This window comes from Macrobrachium nipponense, chromosome 39 (genome assembly GCF_015104395.2).
Source record: "Macrobrachium nipponense isolate FS-2020 chromosome 39, ASM1510439v2, whole genome shotgun sequence".
NCBI lineage: Eukaryota > Metazoa > Arthropoda > Malacostraca > Decapoda > Palaemonidae > Macrobrachium > Macrobrachium nipponense.
Genome location: NC_061099.1, coordinates 32,150,684 through 32,172,149, shown reverse-complemented (window position 1 = coordinate 32,172,149; position 21,466 = coordinate 32,150,684). Strand labels below are relative to the sequence as shown.

The window sequence follows — 21,466 nt, the reverse complement described above, 5'->3', positions numbered from 1 at the left end:
GTGTGGTGGAGTAGTAGAACGATAGACACTGTGATTGATGGTGAAGCTACTGTTATACTTGTGTTTGGTTACCTCCTTCGCAATCTTCATTTGGACTCAGGGCATCAGCCATATGCTTGTATTACGAAGGTGAATGAATGAATGAATAATTAGTAATTATCTGGCGTCGTGAATTACGACGGTGAACATAACTGTCGGCATGGTAGCAGAAATCCGTTTGTCACGCAACTTTTCAACTTTTTTTTTTTTTTTTTTTTTTTTTTTTTTTTTTTTTTTTTTTTTTTTTTTTTTTAGTTTTTTTTTTTTTTTTTTTTTTTTTTTTTTTTTTTTTTTAGCAAAGAGAGAGCCGCCAGTTGCCTACAGATTGGTTTGAATAGGTAACTGGTTATAGTTGCTCTATGTGTTACAAATAAAAATTGAGCATTTTTACCGGACATTCATTAGAGTTAAAGCCTTGATTATACCGAAAAATTACAGCAAAATCTCGTACTGATACCAGTCTTCATTACAGTGTTATTGACCAAAAAAGTGACTGCACTGTGTGACACCCACAGTAAGAGACCTTTACCAATTACAAATAAACATTACCTTTTATTCAGGCTTAGAAATGTTTTTAATTACACGTTTTCAAGTTAACTATAATTGCGGTTGTTTTTTATTTATGCTTGATGGTAATTGTAATTGTAACTGAAAAGTTCAAATAATAAAGTACTTTAATTGAAATTGTTATCCTAGATTAGCCCTCTTACTTTTCGAGAACTCATCTAACCAAATGCAACAGAGAGATGTTTTGAGTCGCTACCCAATTTATTTCTTATATTATTAAGGGAGAATCTTAACAAGCCAGCTACCAATTCTAAAATTTTTTTTATTCCATTCATTTCCTTTTTTTGTGCAAAAAGTTTTGTGAAATTTTTTTCTAATATTTGAATTTTGTATTTCAGTATTATTGAAGTTGTAATTGTAATTCGATAACAGGTCAGGTAATTATGATTCTAATTGTAATAGACATAAAGCAAACGTAATTACCCCAAACCAGCTTATATTACATAAGATATGCGACAGTAGCTACTTCATACGAAATGGATGAACATAAAAATAATGGGAACAAAAATAAAAAAAATTTATGTATACATGGGAGAAAACTGATTAGAAATTCGGTGATTTTTCCACTGCACTTCGGCTTCTCTCGGGGCACCTGTGAATTGTTCAATGTTTAATAAATCGACTTTATCTTTCTCGGGATCTATGGAGTTCTGCACCCTTATTTGGCCAGTCAACCAATTCAAATCCTCTCGACCTTGAAACCATTCCTGGACTATTCTGGCAGTATGGATGGGGCAGCCGTCATGAATGAAAATGACAGGACTAGGTGGAAAGGGATAATTCCGCTGGTGGAGTGAAGGGAGGAGGAAATCCTGAAGAATTTTAACGTATTTTTCACTGGTGAAACCCTTCAGTCTTGGTGATATCACATATACCATGTAAGGAAATCCAGGCCCACACGTTTACGGTTACAAGCCACTCCTGGCCACTTCTTAAATGTTTCTTCGGTGGTATCTGAAGGAAAACAATCTGAATTTTTTACAATTTACGCGTTGCTTTCCGTAACAGGGAAAATAATGGTATATCGTTTGGGGAAATGTAATGCTAAGTAACAACCCCCGCATTAAGATAATGTTTATTCATCTATGAGGATTAATACTTATTACAAGTTTGCCTCCTCCAACCTCTTATACACTAAAACCGCTCGAAAGCTGATTAGTGGAATTCACGTTCAGTGAGGAACAGCACCATCTTTAGTAAACAGTGTTTCAAACAGACAATTAACAATTTATCATTATGAAGGCATACAGAATTTTAAACGTTATTAATGACAGTAATGACCTGAGATGTTGCAATGCCAGTAACAGCCAATCAATCAATCAGTCCCAGTAATCGTGAGATTTAATATGTCACTTTGTTCGGCGATAACGATATCACTGCTACAGCACCCCTATTACACGCTAACAAGTTTGTCACCCAATCATGGCTAGACTGAGGTGTTGCATAAATTTTGATAGGTTATCTGTCCTCTGCTAGTAGTATTCGTTATAGTCTCGAAAAGAACAGCAACATATAGTTCTCCGGGCGCAGATCGTCGCTCTACGAGAAAGTGGGCTTTCAATACCTGCTGTTGCACAGCGTCTTGACGTCTCCCCTACAACAGTAAATAAATGGAAAAGGAGGCACGCTTAGACTGGGAAATTGACAGACTTTGGATAGCATTTATTTATTTCATTTATTTATTAATCTTTTAAACTATAAACCTTATAAACCCGTGAAATTATGAAACCTAAATTACAGTTGCCTTGGTCCTGTTGAACTCTAATAGTGATTCTTTCTCTTTACTTTTCAGAATACCTAATAGCGTTCCCATAAGTAAACAGGCTATAATTAATCTTGATTATCTAGGTATCTGCATGTTAATTACGTATTTCAGTTCGAAGACCTCCACCACGAATGACCACCCGTTAGGATAACGACGACATTCGACGAGCAAACATAAGAAGATCCTTTTACCAATACTATTGCTATTTGTGAACGTTTGGCATTAAATGTTTCGGCTATGACGGTGCGAAGACGTCTGCATGAGGCAGGAAGACCTCATAGAATTCCTGCCAAGAAGGAATTTCTCGCCGAACGGCATCGTGCTGATAGGCTTGCCTTTGTTCAACAGTTTGTGGGGGAGGATACGGAATTTTGGTCTCGAGTCGTATGTAGTGACGAAAGGTCTTTTACTAGCAAAAGTCACGGCAGAATACATAATTGAAGACCGAGTTATATAAAGTGAGTTTCTATAATCATTAATAACAGTCAGACTTTAATAATTATAAGCAAGGGCAATATTATAATCAAAAGATAATAATTTTGTCAATAACCATGTATTTTCCGCTAATTGAATTATATTGCCACGAGAACTTTGAAAATAAAAATTCTTTATTGAACCCCCCCCCCCCACATTAGTTCTACTATGGCCAGCTTTCAGGCATTAAGCAAATGCATTATTAATGTTATGAATAATCACGTAGGCAAACTTATAATATAGAGCACAGCCTGTTTACTGAATTAAAGAATATCATATCATAACGGACTGTTGCAGATCATAAGTATTAATCCTTGCAGATGAATAAACATTCTTAACTTATTGCAAGAGTTGCTACTTAGCATTTTATTTCCCCATACGATATAGCATTATTTTCCCTATTACGAAAAGCAAAGCGTAAATTGTTAAAAATTAGATTTTTTCCCTTATACTACAGAAGAAATTTACGAGGTGACCAGGAATGGGCATGTCACAGTAAACGTGTGGGCCTGGATCTTCTTACATTATATGGATGATATCACCAGGATTGAGTGAAGGTTCACTGGTGAAAAATACATTGAAATTGTTCAGGATTTCTAACTTCTTTCACTTCAACAACGGAATTATTCCTCCCCACCTGCTCCTGTCATTTTCATTCACGACCGCTGCCCCATCCATACGGCCAGAATAGTCCAGGAATGGTTTCAAGGTAGAGAAGATCTGCAGTTGCTTGACTGGCCAAGTAAGGATACAGACATGAACCTCACTTAGAATATTTAGGCTAATTTGGTAAAATGTTGGGAGTCTGAGAGGGAGAGGAGACCAGATCAACTTATGAACCTCTGGGAACACAATGGAAATTCTTCCACAACCGACCAAAGATCGTCAGAAACCATGAATCTTCTATGCCTAATAGATTGCAAAAGGTGATCTAGAAGGAAGGTGGCTGGACTTCTCACTAATATTAAAAATAAATGTAAAAATTGAGTGTGTATATTTGGATTACCCCATGGCTTCCGCTGAACTTCCATGTCGTATGATGTAACAAAAAAAAATCGTTAACAGACCTATGCATATCGTTTAGCTCTAGGTCATGATTATTATAATTTATTTATTAGAAAGGTGAATTTGATATTTTAAAGGAGCTCAAAATCTAAAGGGAATTTCGCTATCCTGATTTTTTCTTTAAAAATTTCTAAAAAGAGAACCCTAGGACAATATCATCAAACTACATTTCTCCAAATAGCTTTTTCCACAATGGACAGGTAAATGACTGAAGGGGCTGTTTAACAATAGAGACGTCTGTCTCTTACCCTCACACGAATGATGATAAGAGCGAAAGGAATTTGACCGTATGACATTAAAACATGTATCACAATTAATATATTAGAAAATATAAGCCAAGTAGATATGTTTATCCATATCATGTAATAATTATTGTAATGAACGGCGTGTAGGGAATAACCTCTAAAGTATATTCAAGAGGGAATACAAACCCAACCATGAATACATGAAACCTCTGAATATCAACAATTGTTTATCATTTGCAAACGAATTAAGTTTACCATATGGGAATGGTTAAAAGTTTGTACAAAGTTTGGGAGTCCTTCTTCACTTTCTATTACACGTTGTGGAATTTTCTCTGTCCCTAGTAGTTTCATTTTGATTCCTCAGTAACGTCTCAGTCTCTCTCCTCCTTCTCTCTCTCGTCCTCCCTCCATCTCACTCTCTTCATCTCTCGTCTCTCTCTCTCTCTCTCTCTCTCTCTCTCTCTCTCCTTTTCATGCTATATGTATTTACAAGAGAGAGTGAGTTTAACCCAATCCTTCTTCTTGTAAATGTTGTTGTATTCAGAAAATCTACAGTACTATAGTAATATTAGGATAAACACTAAAACCACGTAGGCATTAAAGATTAACAAGAAAATATTTCAAGTGGAGCTTTTCGTTAGCCATACACTCTATCCACGAGCATATCTAGTACTTCGTCCACTCATCGGGGTCGCAATAGGCCCACCTTACCCCTAGTCCCCCACCCATTTCAGTTGTAGCAAAGCCAGTCTGAGAACATCGGTACAGCAAAAGCAAGAAGCTTGTCAGTTTGAATTACATTTTAGAATTCCAAAACCTGTAAGACGGCTTAACAACAAGAACTCAATCCCCGACACCACGCCCCCCGGCCCCCGACAAAATATATATGCATATATTAGTTTAGTCAAGATTAGAGGGTGTTAATGACATATCAAAACTGCATACTTAGCGCAATGGTATTTCTAGATGACATGTCACTTTAAATTAGCTAATATGAGAGATAGAGAGAGAAGAGCTAAGGTGTCGGATACTTTCAACACGTTCACTGAGTGTTTAGGTATGTTCAATGAAGTGCTGCTGCGCTTCTCTTTATAGCTTCCTATTATATTATTGGTAGGAAACGCACTGTAACCGATACTATAAACTGGGCTTACGTGATAAGGTTAAAATGTCCTGTTATGATGTTCGTGATTCTCTCCAATACCAGTATAACTCTAAAAGTTTGATCAATTTTAAGTATTGCGTAATGAATATGACCGATATATAATAAGATAACGACTTAGACGAAAGTTAAATGGAATCTTAATAAACAAACTTATATTAAAAGTGAGACAGTAATCTTAGTTACAGCGATATAACCTGCTCAGATTTCTTTTTTTTTTCTTTTACTCCGTGTGTGTGTGTTTCTCCAACCATACCTAATGACTCCTCCCACTGAAAGAATTCCAGAGCTTATTGGTGGAACTCTTGCTAAAAGAGGAAGATTCCTCCCCCCCATCTCCCTCAGTAAACACTGTTACCATATAATTTTTCGAAGTCCCTCAAGAAGGTGTACCAGGGAAACCTGTGTCCAACTGTACCTTTAGTTCTGGTCCCTGCTTCAGTTAATTTTCTAGGAGTTGCCTCATATCCCCCTCCCCCGTGAGCTTGCCTTACAGTCGACTTTTTTTTTTTTTTTTTTTTTTTTTTTTTTTTTTTTTTTTTGCTAGACCTATAGGCTATATTACTTCATTTTCTCCATAGAAGTTGGGATAAATAAGATTTATTTTCTGCTGTTTGACAACAGAAATACCGAATAAACTAACTCGTATATAAATATTGACATAGATATATCATCATCATCAGCCGTTGCTAGTCCACTGCAGGACACTGAGTCCCAGATACGTCCTACCACCTCCTGCCTGTTCATGGTCTTTCTACGCCCGTCTATACCCGCAAATTTTCTTAGCTCGTCAATCCGTCGTCTTCTCTTTCTTCCCATGCTTCTTCGTTTGCAATCTCTAGGGACCCATTCTATATATTATATATATAGATATATACATATATATAAATATTTATAATATAATGTATATATATATAATAAATATATATATATATATATATAATATATATAATATATAAAACTCAGATCAAGGTATAAGCAAGACAATCCACTCTAGCCGGCAAAGTTATAATATATATATATATATATTAATATATATATCATATATAATATATATATATATATATATATATATATAAATATATATATATATATATATATATATACTATAATATATATATATATGTAATAGTGTGGCACAGTGTCGTTATTCCAAAAGACAATAACTTAATAATACTTAAGAAAAAGGCATGAAACGGTTAATACGGAAGAAAGGAGAAAAGGGAATAAGATAATGATTTTTCTTAGCGAAGGGATTTTGTTACTCCAAACATTAGGCTTTTAGCCATTAGACATCTGGTTTTCATCTCCCCCAAAAAGCCTCTGTCCGTACCAGCGATTAGTGACCAACAAGAGATTATGGTCGACGAGGGATATCGCCCAGGCATATTCGAGAAATTGGAAACTACTCTCATTAGCGCCTATGACTAATCGCCGTTCCCTTCGTGAACAGGTCAGAGAGAGCCATCTGGCATACGTTAAAAAGGAATTCTATGACCCGTTGTTCAAAGGAGGGGAGTGCCGAACTCTTAAGTGCTCCACCCTTCCAAATATAGGCCTCTAGTATCGACGAATCAAAAGCCATGAGTGTTGGTCATAAGACAGCCCAAAAGGAGTATCAACGAATGACCTATGAGGTTACCAAGGGATACGCCCCCAAGAAGCCAGGACATCAAGAAGGAGGCGTATACAAATTCACAGCCTACGAATCATTGTAGAAGATATGACAGGAAGGCGGTCTTGTATAATGTCTGTAGCCACTAAGACACAAAAAGTCTTTCAGAAAATGCCACACCCAGTCAGAATCCAAAATCCAAAGGCGGGGCTAAGGAGATTTCAACCCAACATAAAGGGCAGACAGAGAGAGAAGAAAGCAGAGAGCAGAGAAAAAAGGGGAACAGAGAAGTCAAGAGAAGAAAACGACAAAGAGGGGAACGAGGGGAGAACGAGTGGCTCAGCTACAGACAGAAGGAAGAAAAGACACAGAGTCCAGCGAAGAAGAACAGGTGCAAAAGTGTGGTGTGCGAATCAATCAAAGACAGTGAAAGTGACAATCAATACTCAGTAAAATTCCCTCGTGCCTGTAGACTCGTAATTGCAACAAGTGCCAATTAAGTTTTATCAGTCCAAAAGCCCAGTAACTTCAGAAGGTGGAAAAACTTTTATAGAACCCCGAACAAAGAATAAAGTAATAAGCACATATCAATTTCATTTCTCATCCAAAATTAGAACCCTTTTAGCGAACTCCAGATCAAGAGCTTTCAGCAAGGTAAGAAAAATTATATAAGTCAAATTCCCCAAAGTACAGCCTCCAAAACGGCACACGTTACCTTAGAGCTGTACGATGAAAGTAAGTACCGTCACATATATATATATAATATATATATATATATATATATATATATATATATATATATATATATGATATGGTGTGGGAAAATACGCAACACACTTTTGTTCAAATGTACGATAAGAAGCTATTACTATTTGTTCGTAAGTTATATCATTTATTTGCAGAATTAGTGTACGCAAGTAATGACGGTGCAAAAGCAAGATAGCAACCTCTCTATCAAGTGTTTCCCAACCAGGAGTGGCGCTGGAATCAATAATTATTGCGGGTGCTGGGAAGCAGTACATATATACAAGGCGGTATATTGCAGAGCTCACTGACGAGATTGCAATATGTCTCCAAGAGTATCGGAGTGTTTACGCTGGCAGACATTTTTAGTCATCTGAATGACCTCAACTTGTCCATGCAAGGCATTGGGTGTCTCAGTGGTGTGGTCGGTATGGTGTTGGGGTGCCACCTCGGTGGCCGCGAGTTCGATTCTCTCGGGCATTCCATTGAAGGGTTAGAGATGTGTATTTTCTGGTGATTAGAAGTTCGTTCTCGACGTGGTTCGGAAGTCACGTATAAAGCCGTTAGTCCCGGCTGAATAACCACTAGTTCCATGCAACGTAAAAACACCATACAAACATGCTAATGATATTGATTGTACAGAGAAAGTATAGAAGCCTCCAAGAAGAAACGTTTCTGTCACCGTGGAAGCATCGAATCCAGGGAGGATATGTGGGTGTGTGGGGCGGGGGGCTTTCCTTTCCCGGCTTCCAAAACTGGGACACAAGAATCAAATCAAGCCAGTGCTTGTAGGAAATATTGGTGCTCACCTTTCGCTCTTACAGACCGCCACCTAGCACACGACTGCCCCACGCATGGTTCATGCATTTCCAGAACGGGTACAGAAGCTCGTTTTTTGGCAGATCTAGATGACAATGACAACCTAAAAGAGTAGCCAATCGAACTGCAGGTGATCCAGACTTGTCACACGCAAAACTCCGTCTGTGCGCCACCACTATAGATAGTCAGGTTCCCGGTGTGATATCAGTTGGCAGCTTAGACTGGGTCTAGCAAAAACAGCATTGGTTAAAATCATTCCATTTTACAACTTACCTATCTCTGTGAAGAGCGTTCTCTGCCACGCTCCAGATCAGAGAAGCTAGTTGCATATAAGCAACGACAAAAATCACATTGATTTATATGTATGATTGATCACCAATCATAAATTTCAAGTTTTTCCATGGTTCTTCTTTTTCACAGATTTTCTCTTTTTTCCTGTGAGTAATAATGGCACTTTGTGTTAGTTTTAAGAAATCGACGAAATAAAGTCTAATGGTCAAGCAGTGCAATTCACGTCTTGTTATTCCTAGTACTAGTACTAATATATCACTTAAGAGGTGCTGCACTGGTTTGGCCTCCTGACAACACCGGGGGGGGGGGGACGGTTGAAATTGCTACAGGGTCAGATAAAATTGGGAAAAACTCCTTTGCATCTTCGAGTGCTATAGAGAACTGGAGCTGCAAGTGCAAATGGGTTCTCTTGACACGATACATGAGACTATATTATAGAGAGATCTCAACATTAAAGGCATTTACAATATCACTTTTCAAAGGAATTCCCCTATCAAGTTAATCACAGTGATTTTTAGCAATTTTGAAAACTATTCTGAATAGATTTTTAAGTTTCCTTGATTACACGGAACTTAATAAAGCTGTCACTGTTATTGTCTGCATTCAACGTGTACGATCATGACATCTCTCTATCGATTTCTAGTGTTCCCTAAAAATAAACGACCATTCTTCGATGGCTCTTTCTTTATTCAGTCGTTATTGTATTAACATATGTCTAATTATGCAAATGACAGAGGGTATAAGTCAGTGATTCACATACGAAAATAATTATATTTGACCATAAGGAACCCTCCAAAAGTTCGAACATTTTTTCCCCACACATGGTTTGGCAGATCATGAAATGAAGGGTCACCGGTTATAAAATCACAGAGAAAAACATTCACTATTTTGGCATGGGAAAAAAGTCACATTAAATTAAGGTCACGTGGGAAAAATTCACACTATTTCTTTGTGGTCATCGTCTTTATGATATTTACAGTACAGTCTTTTGTTTATGTTGATGCGGAAATCGTCAACGGCCTAGTACTAAACACACCGCAAACGTGGATAGATACCGGGGTTTAAACCCTTGGTGTCCACTATCTATGCTAGATTATTGTGATTTTTTAACTTTTTTTTTTTTTATCCTGTGACATTTCTACCTGGATTCACATCTCCATGTTTCGGCAACACTGTCCTAGACCATGTGGTGGTTCACCTGAACAGGTGTGACCGACCCACGCAATTTAAAATGCCTGCCTTGTGTAGGTGTATAGTACTAGCGTGTTCAGATTACCTGTATGCTGGTTTACCACCAACTGTTAGTACGAGCATGTGTGTAATAGCCAATGTTGTACAACGTATAGCTCTTCTGTTGGAAGTTTACATATATTTGTAGCTAATAAATATAAATTTATTTAAAATTTTACGATTCGTCAGTATTGTTGCGACTAGTAGCTACGGTTTCTGTGCCCATTTTCTATGTTGTAATCATGTATGGAAAGAGGTAATGCTAGGGCGAACTCCGTAAATGACGCACAGATAAGGCGAGGGCTACTGCATCAGGAGCGGCTGCAGCTAAAGAAGCGAGCTCACTTTGGATTTAGTGTCAGCTTAATATTGGGTCCATGACTGGGAGTGGTTGAGAATTGGCTGACTTGATGAGAGAAAAGAAAATAGATCTTATGTGTGTGCAAGAAACGCGATGGTAAGGAAATAAAGCTAAAGAGTTGAGTGATGGATATAAGCTATATTATAGTGGAGCAATAATAAACAAGGCAGAAATGGAGTTGGCTTAGTGCTGTCTGGTGAACTGAAGAATACAGTGATAGAAGTGCATAGAAAGGAGAAATTCTGAATATTACAAGTACATATACACCACAAGTTGGTTGCACAGAAGAAGAGAAGGGAAATTTCTGGAGAGATATGGATGGAGTAATGCAAGAACTGGAAGAACATGAGAAGATGATAGTGGGGACAGATTTGTATGTCCATGTCGTAAGTGAAAATGAGGCGATTGGTCGGGTGCATGGGTGCCATGGAATTGGGGAGAGAAACCCAGAGGGAGAGGGTGTAGTGTACTTTGCTGTGTCATTTGACATGGCAATAGTAAACACATTCTCTAAGAAGAAAAGGGAACACCTAATAACATATAGGAGTGGGGGAAGATGCTCCCAGATAGACTACTTCTTGTATGAAAGGATAAAGCTGGTGGAGGTCAAGAACTGCAAAGTCATTCCAGGCGACCATGTAGCCCACCAACACAGATTGCTATGTATGGATTTAAAGCTAAAAAAGGAAAGGAAAATCAAAGCTAGAGGGATAAGGAAAATTAAATGGTACAAATTAGTGAGGAAAGAGGATAAGAAGAGAGAGTTTAAGAGGACGATTTTGGAGGATACTGGTATAGGAATTGAAGATGTTCAAGAATGGTGGGCACTAAATGCAGCAGTAATGAGAAGACATGGAAAGGAGCTGCTCAGAGAGACATCTGGTATCATATGGGAAGAAAAGGGGAGTTGGTGGTGGGATGAAGACATTGAGAAAGTAGTAAAAGATAAGGAGGAGGCATAAAACAGATGGGAAGAGTCACAGTCAATGGCGGACAGAGATAGGTTCAGGGAGAAAAACAAGGTGGTAAAAAAGGTAGTAGTCCAAGCTAAAGCAAACTCTTATGATGATGTGTATAATGAGCTGGGAACAAAGGAAGGATTAAAGATGATCAAGCTATCAAAGGCTAGAAATAAGAGCACCAAAGATATTACACATGTCAAACAAATAAAAGATCAAGATGGTGTAGTACCTACTTAGAAAGGAGGAAGACATTGTAAAGAGATGGAAAGAATATTTCGAACAGTTGTTAAATGAAAAAAATAATAAACTAATAAGAGAGGATGGGCAAGTGAACATTGGCATGGTAATGAGGTTTTTTAGGCAAGAAGATGAAGAATGGGAAGGCAACCATACCAGACATGATTCCTGTGGAGGCATGGAGAGCAATAGAGATGGAGTGGATATACTGTACAATCTTATGGTAAAGATCCTTGAGCAGGAAAAGATACCAAATGAGTGTCGTAGGAGTATATTGATCCCAATTTTTAAAGGGAAAGGCGATGTCCAATAGTGTAGTAATTATAGGGGTATTAAATTGATGTCCCACACTTTGAAGATACTGGAAAGGATGATAGACGCTAGACTGAGAGAAGAAATACGAATAGGTAAAGGGCAGATGGGATTCATGAAGGGAAGGGGAACAACAGATGGTATATTTTGTCAGATGGTATATTTTGTCTGAGGCAACTAATGGAAAAATTCGGGGAAAAGCAAAGGTATTCATTGACCTTGAAAAGGCTTATGACCGAGTCCCGAGACAAAAGGTATGGAGGAGTATGAGGGAGAAGATGCTGCCAGAGAAGTATGTGCAATTGATACAAGAGATGTACCGGAATGTATTTACCAGAGTGAGGAGCAGTGTTGGGGGGACTGAGGGTTTTGAGGTTATAGTTGAATTGCACCAGGGCTCGGCTGTGAGCCCATTTATCTTTAACATAGTGATGGACGTTATAATAGAGGAAGTGAGGGAGGCAGTACCATGGAACATATTGTAAGCAGATGATATTGTTCTGTGCGCAGAGAGCAGGGAAGATCTGGAAACGAAATTGGAAAGATGGAGACAAGACAAATACTGGAGGACAGAAGAATGAGAATAAGTAGATCTAAGATAGATTATATGTGTACCACCAATGAGGAGGATGATAGAGAAAGTATTCAGCTTGGTGGAGAACAAATAAAGAAAGTTGATAAGTTTAAGTATTTGGGGTCATTTGTTAATGCTGGAGGAAATATGGAAGAAGAACTAAAACATCGGGTACAGGCAGGCTGGAACAACTGGTGAGCAGCCTCTGGAGTTCTTTGTGACAAAAGAGTACCACTGAGGTTAAAAGCAAAATTTCACAAGGTGGTGGTAAGAACAGCAATGCTGTATGGTACTGAAATAGCAAGCATGAGAAACACAGAGGAGAAGAAGATGGATGTGGCAGAAAGGAGAATGCTTAGGTGGATGTCTGGGTTGACAAGAGGATAGGATCAGAAATGACTACATAAGAAAGTGCAGGAGGGGAAGTTGAGATGGTATGGACACCTGTTGAGGAGAGATGAGGACCACGCTGGGAGACATACTATGGGGATGGAGGTTCAAGGAAGAAGAAGATGGAAGGACTGTCTGAGAGGAGACTTACATGAGAAGGGAATTGATGAAGCAGAAGCGCAGGATAGAAATAGATGGAAACGGCAACCCCATATAAAAATGGGAATCAGCTGAGAAGAAGAAGAATAGTCTATTCGTTGGCCAGTTGACAGCTAAATTAATTTGGCTCATTCTGTGTGTATGTGAACTTCACCAGTGTAAGCAGATACTACCAAGCAACTGATTATATCAGAGTTCACGACATATACAGGAACACATGAAGTTAGCATATTTACTCGGTAGATGGAGGCTTTTCAAATGAAGTGCCTGTGGTTTACTAAATTATTGGCGATATTATGTCGTGCTAATCCTCATGGATACCTGAACTAATGTGTAATAGGGTTGTGGATATCATCTGATACTTTATGTGCTTGTTTGTACGGTGTTTTTTACGTTGCATAGAACCAGTGGTTATTCAGCAACGGGACAAACGGCTCTGCACGACTTCCGAACCACGTCAAGAGTGAACTTCTACTATATGCGTGTGAGTTTATGTATATTGGTTGTAAATATGCAAGATACCTGTAATATCATGGCATTACCAACTGTAGGTCATTTTCTTTCTTCTTGTTCGACTAATGCTGCAACATTTGCTGTTACTCTCAAACCGTAGTTAAGATTTTTTTTCAGCATGACTCATTGATAATCTAATATCCTTGTAATTTAATAATTGCTTACATTAATTTAGTAATAATTTATTTTTCTTTTCTGATTACTCTCTTTTCTCACAATATTTCTTATTGCTTTCTGTTAACTCTAAAATGTACTACTCCATATTCTCAGGAACCTTTAATCTCTCAAGTCAGTGGGCCTTGTTCTATTTGAATAGAGCTTATATTCTAAATAATAATATACATAGTAATCTAAGTCAAGTGGCCCATGTGGGCTTGTTCTTTTTGAATAGAACTTATATTTTAAATAATATGAATAGTAATCTAAGTACTGGTATCAAGTTGAAGCCTTTGATATTGCATTGTAAAATACTTCGTTACTTGGTAATAGACATACCAGCTGGAGCATCTTACTTATTGAAATTGGTCTGTATCTGCATCATCGTCAAGTTATACCATAATGGACATTTGGGGCAACTGAAACACAGTTTTTATCATTTAAGTCATTGTCTTTTATTAAACTACATCCAAAAATATTTATTTATATATATATATATATTTATATAATCTTTCAACACAATTATATGAACAATTGTGCATTAAATAAAAAGTGACAAAATGGAATGTTTGAAGATGTGAGTTAGACGCGCACACATGAAAAATGACTAGAAGTGAAAACTTAGAACAGTCAACAATTAGAATACTGAGCAATTGGACGGGCTGTGGGAAGCCCCGAGATCAGCGAATTTATTATCTCCTCTAACCCCCTTTAACTACGACGAAACTCCCAACTTTTCACTACATGTACACAGAAGGAGGCAATAAAATTAATGAACACATGAGCGAGTTCTCCAGGGCCTCCTAAACGTCTCTTCCCTCTTCTAGGCCTAGGACATAAACCCCCTTTCTTTAAGAAAAGGGCTAAAAGCTTTTTTTTTTAGCACGAAAGATTCAACAGAAGTTTAGGAATTCCCCAACGATATCTTCAATAGGCTTTCCCCTCCAGCCAAATTTGTTCCACATGTCTTGATCAGGTACTGAACACTCGAGGAGCAACCGGAGGTTGACCTTCACTCTGTCCATTGGGCTCAGAGATGGTTCTTTACAAGGCTGAGACCCCATCAATGTTAGAGTCCTCATCAGGACCTCGTCGACGGAAGTCTGTGGGTAACCCATTCCTTTCGAGGCGCTCTGAGCCTAAGAGAGCACCCAGCACCCTTTGAACAGACACAATGAATGACTGTTCTCGCCTTCTGCGATTTTCCTCTCTGATGAAGTGCTCTTCAATCTGCATCTGCTGCCGCCGAAGGGTTTCCTGATCTATGGACATTGTTCTTTCTTTAAGCAAACCTTGTTCCTTCTTCTCTTGCAGACAGAGTAGTAAATCATATGGGCAGGTAAGTTTTTCCCCAGTTTCTGTGGTGAAGATGGCATACTTTGGCTTGGTGTAAGATTGGTGCTCCAGTGAAGAGTTGTAACTGGGGTAATTTGGCGGATGGCCCGCTGGAGTTGCCTCGGGTTTGGGGACGGCAATGCCAGGGTATATGCGGCGGAGAAGCATGTTATAGCTTTCCATGTGGTTGGGACCTGGAGCCAATGATGGCCCTTCCATGATGTCGGGGAGCGTTAGAGGAGATCCAGCAGAGTCTGGAGATCGAGGTGGGGAGAGAGTGTCACTGACGGGACTAACGCCTCGACCACTGTCATCACTGACGTATCCAGGAGATCGAGAGCCATAGTTGTCTGTTCCTGAGTTGCCGCTACTACTGTAGTTCTCTGAGCTGCAGTCTCTAAGGGAGCTGCTGTTGCTGTGTCCATCAGTGTTCTCTCGAAAGTCACGAAACGGCAGTGGATGCTCCATCGGATCGCTTTCCAAGGAGGAGGTAGGAGAGGAACTGCTGCTGGCTGGAGAGTTGCTATCAAGAACCATTTCAGCTGGTGGAGATGGTGTCACCTGCTTAGCTTTGGCAGACTGTTTCTGCTTGCGAGCCGGACGTTCTGACTGGCTGTGATCGCGAATGTGGCGGTCCAGGGCTTTGCGGGAGTTGAAGAACTCTTCACACAGTGTGCACTTGTAGAGTTTTTCTCCCAGATGAGACATCTTATGCATTTTCAATACATGGTTGTAGCCAAAGGTCTTTCCACACACGTCGCACTCGTAAGGTTTTTCTCCCGTGTGGGTTCTGATGTGAACTTTGAGTTGCTTGGAGCATGTGAAACCTTTCTGGCAGTACTCGCACGAGTAAGGTTTTTCGCCAGTGTGGGCGCGCATGTGAATTACAAGCTGGCCAGACTGGACAAATGTTTTGCCACAGACCTACAAAGAGAAAAAGAAAGAAAAACTTGGTGAGATAACTTGATTAAGTATACAAGTCAGATTTAGTGTGGAGGCTGCAAACATGAATAGATTCATACTTCTCATTTTCATGTATCAAAAAATACGCATTTACTGCAAAATGGTATAAAAAAAAAAAAAGTTACAAATACTCCATCTGATGCTCACCTCACACTTGTGGGGCCTTTCTCCAGTATGGGTCCTCATGTGACGATGGAGTTTGCCTGAATGTTCAAATGCCCTTCCACAAATGTTGCATTTGTAGGGCCTTTCCTTTGTATGAATACGGCGGTGAACGTTCAGGTTTTCCTTGACACTGAAGGTTTTCTCACAGAACTCGCATCTGTTGAAGGAAGAAAATAATTGTTAAAAACACCTCTTTTTGTCAATGCAATAAACATCATTCTTTGTCTTATGAAAGGCTAAAATGCCATTTTCACAAGTATATTAGACTAATTTGTTACAAAAAAAAATATATATACATATATAGATATATACATAGATGTACTTCTACAACTTAATACTTACTTGAATGGTTTTTCTCCTGTGTGCACTCGGTGGTGCCTCTGCAGGCGAGCAGGAATAGCAAAGCCCTTCCCGCAAATCTTGCACTGATAGGGAGGTTCTCCAGCCATTGGACTGGGCTCCTGGTCCTCCTCTTCGTCAGCAATGTTGTTCAAGAGAGGAGTCTCTGGGAGTGTCTGTGGGTGCATCATGGGCTGGGGTACCACAGGGTAATGTCCCATTTGATGCTGTACCATCTGGGGTTGATGGTGCATTGGGGGTACTTGTTGGCCCATTTGGGCGGTGCTCTAGGGTAGGAACTTTCAATTTCCATACCCACTGGTTGAGAAGCCATTGGGTAGCCTTGAATCATGGCCATCGTCCGGATTCTGGAAGAGATATTATAATTATTTAAAGGGTGCTTATGTTAACAGTGCCTCTCTACCTAAATCTATCTATATTATATATATATATATATATATATATATATATATAATATATATATATACTTAGCCTTCAAAATACACCATAATCATTAAAGAACTTAATCGAAACCTAAGTGGAAATTTAAGTCCCTAATGAATTACAAATGACAAATTAAGACCAACTCGGGTGACAATGAATAATTTCTCGATTTGTGTAATTCTTACTTATCACTATGAAACTTTCTTGTCTCTTAAAACACTACTAAAATATTTAGAAAAGTCTTACTATACGTAAAGTTTCAACGGCCGATTAATAAATTGGCTAATACCAATAAATTGCATTTAGAAGTGTAAAAATACAATAAAGTACAATGCGAATCTACCAGGCGAGTTTCGAAATGGTAAAGATCATAATCGATTAACCCGAAAGTTATAATTCAGGAAAAACATATTTGAAATAAGATCATGAATATAATGGCATGGTTTTGTAGCTTACAATGAATCCCCGAAAAAGGCTTGACAATCACCACAATGCAAACGAACTTCTTAAATATAACAAATATAAAAAAGTTTGACTAAATAATGCCACGTACGATCGCTAAGTCGAACAATCAATCACTATTGACACTCACCAAGCACAAAAATCACAGTCGATGATGGTGTAATAGTCCAAAGGGTTATAATCCAAAAGATCAGTTCCAGGATCGATTCACAGTATTCATATCCTCAGACAAGAAAATCCAAGTAATGGTAGAATCCAAGTTACGGTTCACGTATTTCCACTATAAGAAATCCAGTGTTCCACCTGTTTGTATGTACTTCGTAGCTCACAGAGAGAGATATGTGGACTTGACGTCGTCCGTTTGCGAACTATGCCATTCGAGCTGTGCGAAGGTCCATATATGCGTAACTTTACACAGGCGCAGAAGGTTTAATAATCACTGAAGGGCTTAGCACCGAGTCCAACCCGAGTCTCTCTCCGGTGCCTGAGAGGTGCAATGTATCGTATAATGGCTCGTAATTCTTGATTCTAAGCATTCATTCTCTATGATATTACAACTAGCAGAAACATACATCTGCATAGTTTTGATTAATGCTGTAATTCACTGTTTATTCCATTAGTTACGGTGCTAAAACCACCGACGTAAAATCATTTCACACGTCTGGCAGGGCTGCTAGTGAGGAGGGTCACGGCTCGTGGCTTAGGCGGCGCGGGGCAGACGGGGCTCAACCCGTGTGGCACAAGGCATGAGGCTCTCAAAGGAAGACATCTGGTGCCAAATTGTCACGGAGGGCATTGGTCTTCTTTTATATTACTGACTTTTTATATGACCCGGGTAAACGCATATCGTATTTGAGTGAACTGTTATAATTACCGTCGATTTTGCATTGCAAATGAATGTACGACTTTGAAACGTGCGTCCCGATTGTAAGAAACGTGGCAACGCCGCCACGCGCCGCTCTACTCAGTCCTCGATTGCTACACAAGAAAGTCAATTCGCCTCATAGCCCCAGAAGCTTCAAACTAACATCTACGTAGCCATTGTTGATGTCTATGTTTAGATGGTTACGGGAATGTTTTGTATATTCCACGTGGAGAGAGTAAAGCAGCCCGTATAAATTCTGCTCTTGAGTTTAAGATAATCATCAGAAGAGTAATTGCGTCAGTAGTTACTGGATTGGACGTAATTGTTGATTATAAAGCGATTTGCCGTATAATCCTACAAAAACTATATATATATATATATATATATATATATATATATATTATATATATATATATATATATATATATATATATATGTGTGTGTGTGTGTGTGTGTGTGTGTGTGTGTGTGTACACAATGCCAACAGAGAGCAGAACCACTTGGTATGCAGGCACGTCTGTTATGAAAGAAGTTGAGGGGGAGGGGGGAGGCAGTGATAGACCATGACAAGTCATTAAAATCTTCCAAGCAAACCAAAAAAAAAAAAAAAAAAAACGTATAAATTAAAGAGACCTCATTTCAGTAAAACCCAGCAGTAAAACAGAAACAATAGTGAATTCATCCAGAGGCAAGCAACCTTCCTTAATTATCTCGAGCAACCTCCCCTCATGAAAAAGTATAATAATGGGGCCCCCCCGAGTCTATGGGACCCTGAGGTAGGTTAGGGTCGGTGCGTTCTGTCGAAATCGAGTCTTTTGCCTGACCTTAGTCAACGTATGGGCGATTGTTGGCCCCCTATCTGTAACTCATATATATGGTTGTTTCTCTCCTCGAAATCAGAGACTCCCTTTGTTTTTTTTTTTGTTTTTGTTTTTTTTTTTATCATGTTTTTGTTGTTAGTACGAGGAAGTTGATACATAGCCAATAATGGCTATTAATAGTTCCATATGTCATATTAATGGTTGTCAGCAATCATAGTTTTTAAATTATTTTGTGGATCTTTATTCCATATTAATGGTTGTCATTCAATTTTTTATAGTTTTTAAATTATTTTGTAGGTATATATTCCATATTAATGGTTGTCAGTCAATTTGTTTTAGTTTGTAAAACATTTTGTGGATCTATATTCCATATTAATGGTTGTCAGCCATTTTTTTAGTTTTAAAATTATTTTGGGGATCTTTGTTTCATATTAATTGGTCAGTCAATTTTTTATAGTTTTTAAATTATTTTATGGATCTATATTCCACATTATTGGTTGTCAGTCAATTTTTTATAGTTTTTAAATTATTTTATGGATCTATATTCCACATTATTGGCTGTCAGTCTATTTTTTTATAGTTTTTTTTTATTATTATTATTTTGTGGGTGTACTTAATAGCAATTCACAAATCTAGACCACATTTAAGATCTTTCCTGTATTGTGATCATTATAGCAAACTACGGGGGTCGTTGTCAAGGACTAATATTTCTCTTATTGTTTGTTTGTTTGTTTGTATGGTGTTTTGACGTTGCATGGAACCAGTGGTTATTCAGCAACGGGACCAATGGCTTTACGTGACTCCCGAACCACGTCGAGAGTGAAAACTTCTATCGCCAGAATATATTTCTTTTGGGGGTCATTAACTTTATGATATTTGCAGTGGAGGCATACCGGGTTAAAAACCCCAGGAGAGATCCCACATTAATAAGCACTTAAACGACCAACAATGAATTTGAAAGGAGATTTGCCTTCACCTTCCCCAATCCCCACTCTACCACATCGCCACCCCACCCCACACACACAAGTACATACACATTCTTTTCCTACTCGGGGAAACCAGAAAACCAGACCCAACTGGACTCGTGTATATGAATTATCATTCCACGGACGCCATCGCGCCAACAAGTCATACGGTTGAGCGCGAGAGGGCGGGAAGTACGGCGGGAACTTCCTGCGTTCGCGAGTCGTCCACTCAGACGACTCTCGCCTTTATTCGCCTTTTGCTTAAAGGCCAGAATCCTTCGAAGGTGTCTGTTGTGAATCGATGGCGCTCGGAAGGAAATGCAATCTCGCTCGTTCCAGGCGGAGCACCTTCTCCGAAATTTTCTAGTACTAACCTGTGGATTTTAATTCTTACGACATGATATCCACAAGTCTCGGATTCTCCTGCCTCGAGACGGTATATGACATTACTGGTGAACGTTTGAGGTTCCGATAGAAGGCAAAACAGTCTATGCGACTATCTAACGTTACCATCCTAATAAATTTTTCTTATCTTTTTATTAGAAAAATATCAGTCATTACGTAATACGAAGGGTGTTACAAAATATTACAAAATTAAATATACATACAATATTTACAATTACGATTGGTTAGAAAGGATTGAAAATCAAAATCAGTGTACTTTTTGTTAAATAGATTTTCAATTTTTCTTCACATAAATTTCTTAACAACCACCTGTCATAAAGTTAGTTTACTTTTAACAAAGGCACACGCTTCTTCTTTTGTATTATTGTTTTTCTTACCAATCTAGACTGCATATGAAATTCAAGTTACAGTGGTGAAAGATCCGCGTCACTTTAGAATCCAGGTAGAAATGTCATAGGAGTAAAAAGTCGTTTTAGAATCACAGTAGAAAAGTCATAGGAGAATAAAGTCACTTTAAAATCCAGGTAGAAATGTCATAGGAGAATAAAGTCACTTTAGAATCCAGGTAGAAAAGTCATAGGAGTAAAAAGTCGTTTTAGAATCACAGTAGAAAAGTCATAGGAGAATAAAGTCACTTTAGAATCCAGGTAGAAATGTCATAGGAGTAAAAAGACGTTTTAGAATCACAGTAGAAAAGTCATAGGAGAATAAAGTCACTTTAGAATCCAGTTAGAAATGTCATTGGAGAAAAAAAGTCACTTTAGAATCCAGGTAGAAAAGTCATAGGAGTAAAAAGTCGTTTTAGAATCACAGTAGAAAAGTCATAGGAGAATAAAGTCACTTTAGAATCCAGGTAGAAATGTCATAGGAGTAAAAAGACGTTTTAGAATCACAGTAGAAAAGTCATAGGAGAATAAAGTCACTTTAGAATCCAGTTAGAAATGTCATTGGAGAAAAAAAAGTCACTTTAGAATCCAGGTAGAAAAAGTCATAGGAGTAAAAAGTCGTTTTAGAATCACAGT

General features: G+C 38.4%; 1 protein-coding gene across 1 annotated transcript; it reads right to left on the bottom strand.

The window, feature by feature from the left end:
• Positions 1-14,110: 14,110 nt before the first annotated feature.
• LOC135210272 (zinc finger protein 358-like) lies at positions 14,111-17,828 on the bottom strand. Its single transcript, XM_064243142.1, is given in 5 exon segments — positions 14,111-14,798; positions 14,800-15,939; positions 16,126-16,300; positions 16,486-16,850; positions 17,519-17,828. Coding segments are annotated over 4 exon segments (1,812 nt in total). The 5' UTR covers positions 16,758-16,850; positions 17,519-17,828; the 3' UTR covers positions 14,111-14,573.
• Between the last annotated feature and the right edge of the window lie 3,638 nt (positions 17,829-21,466).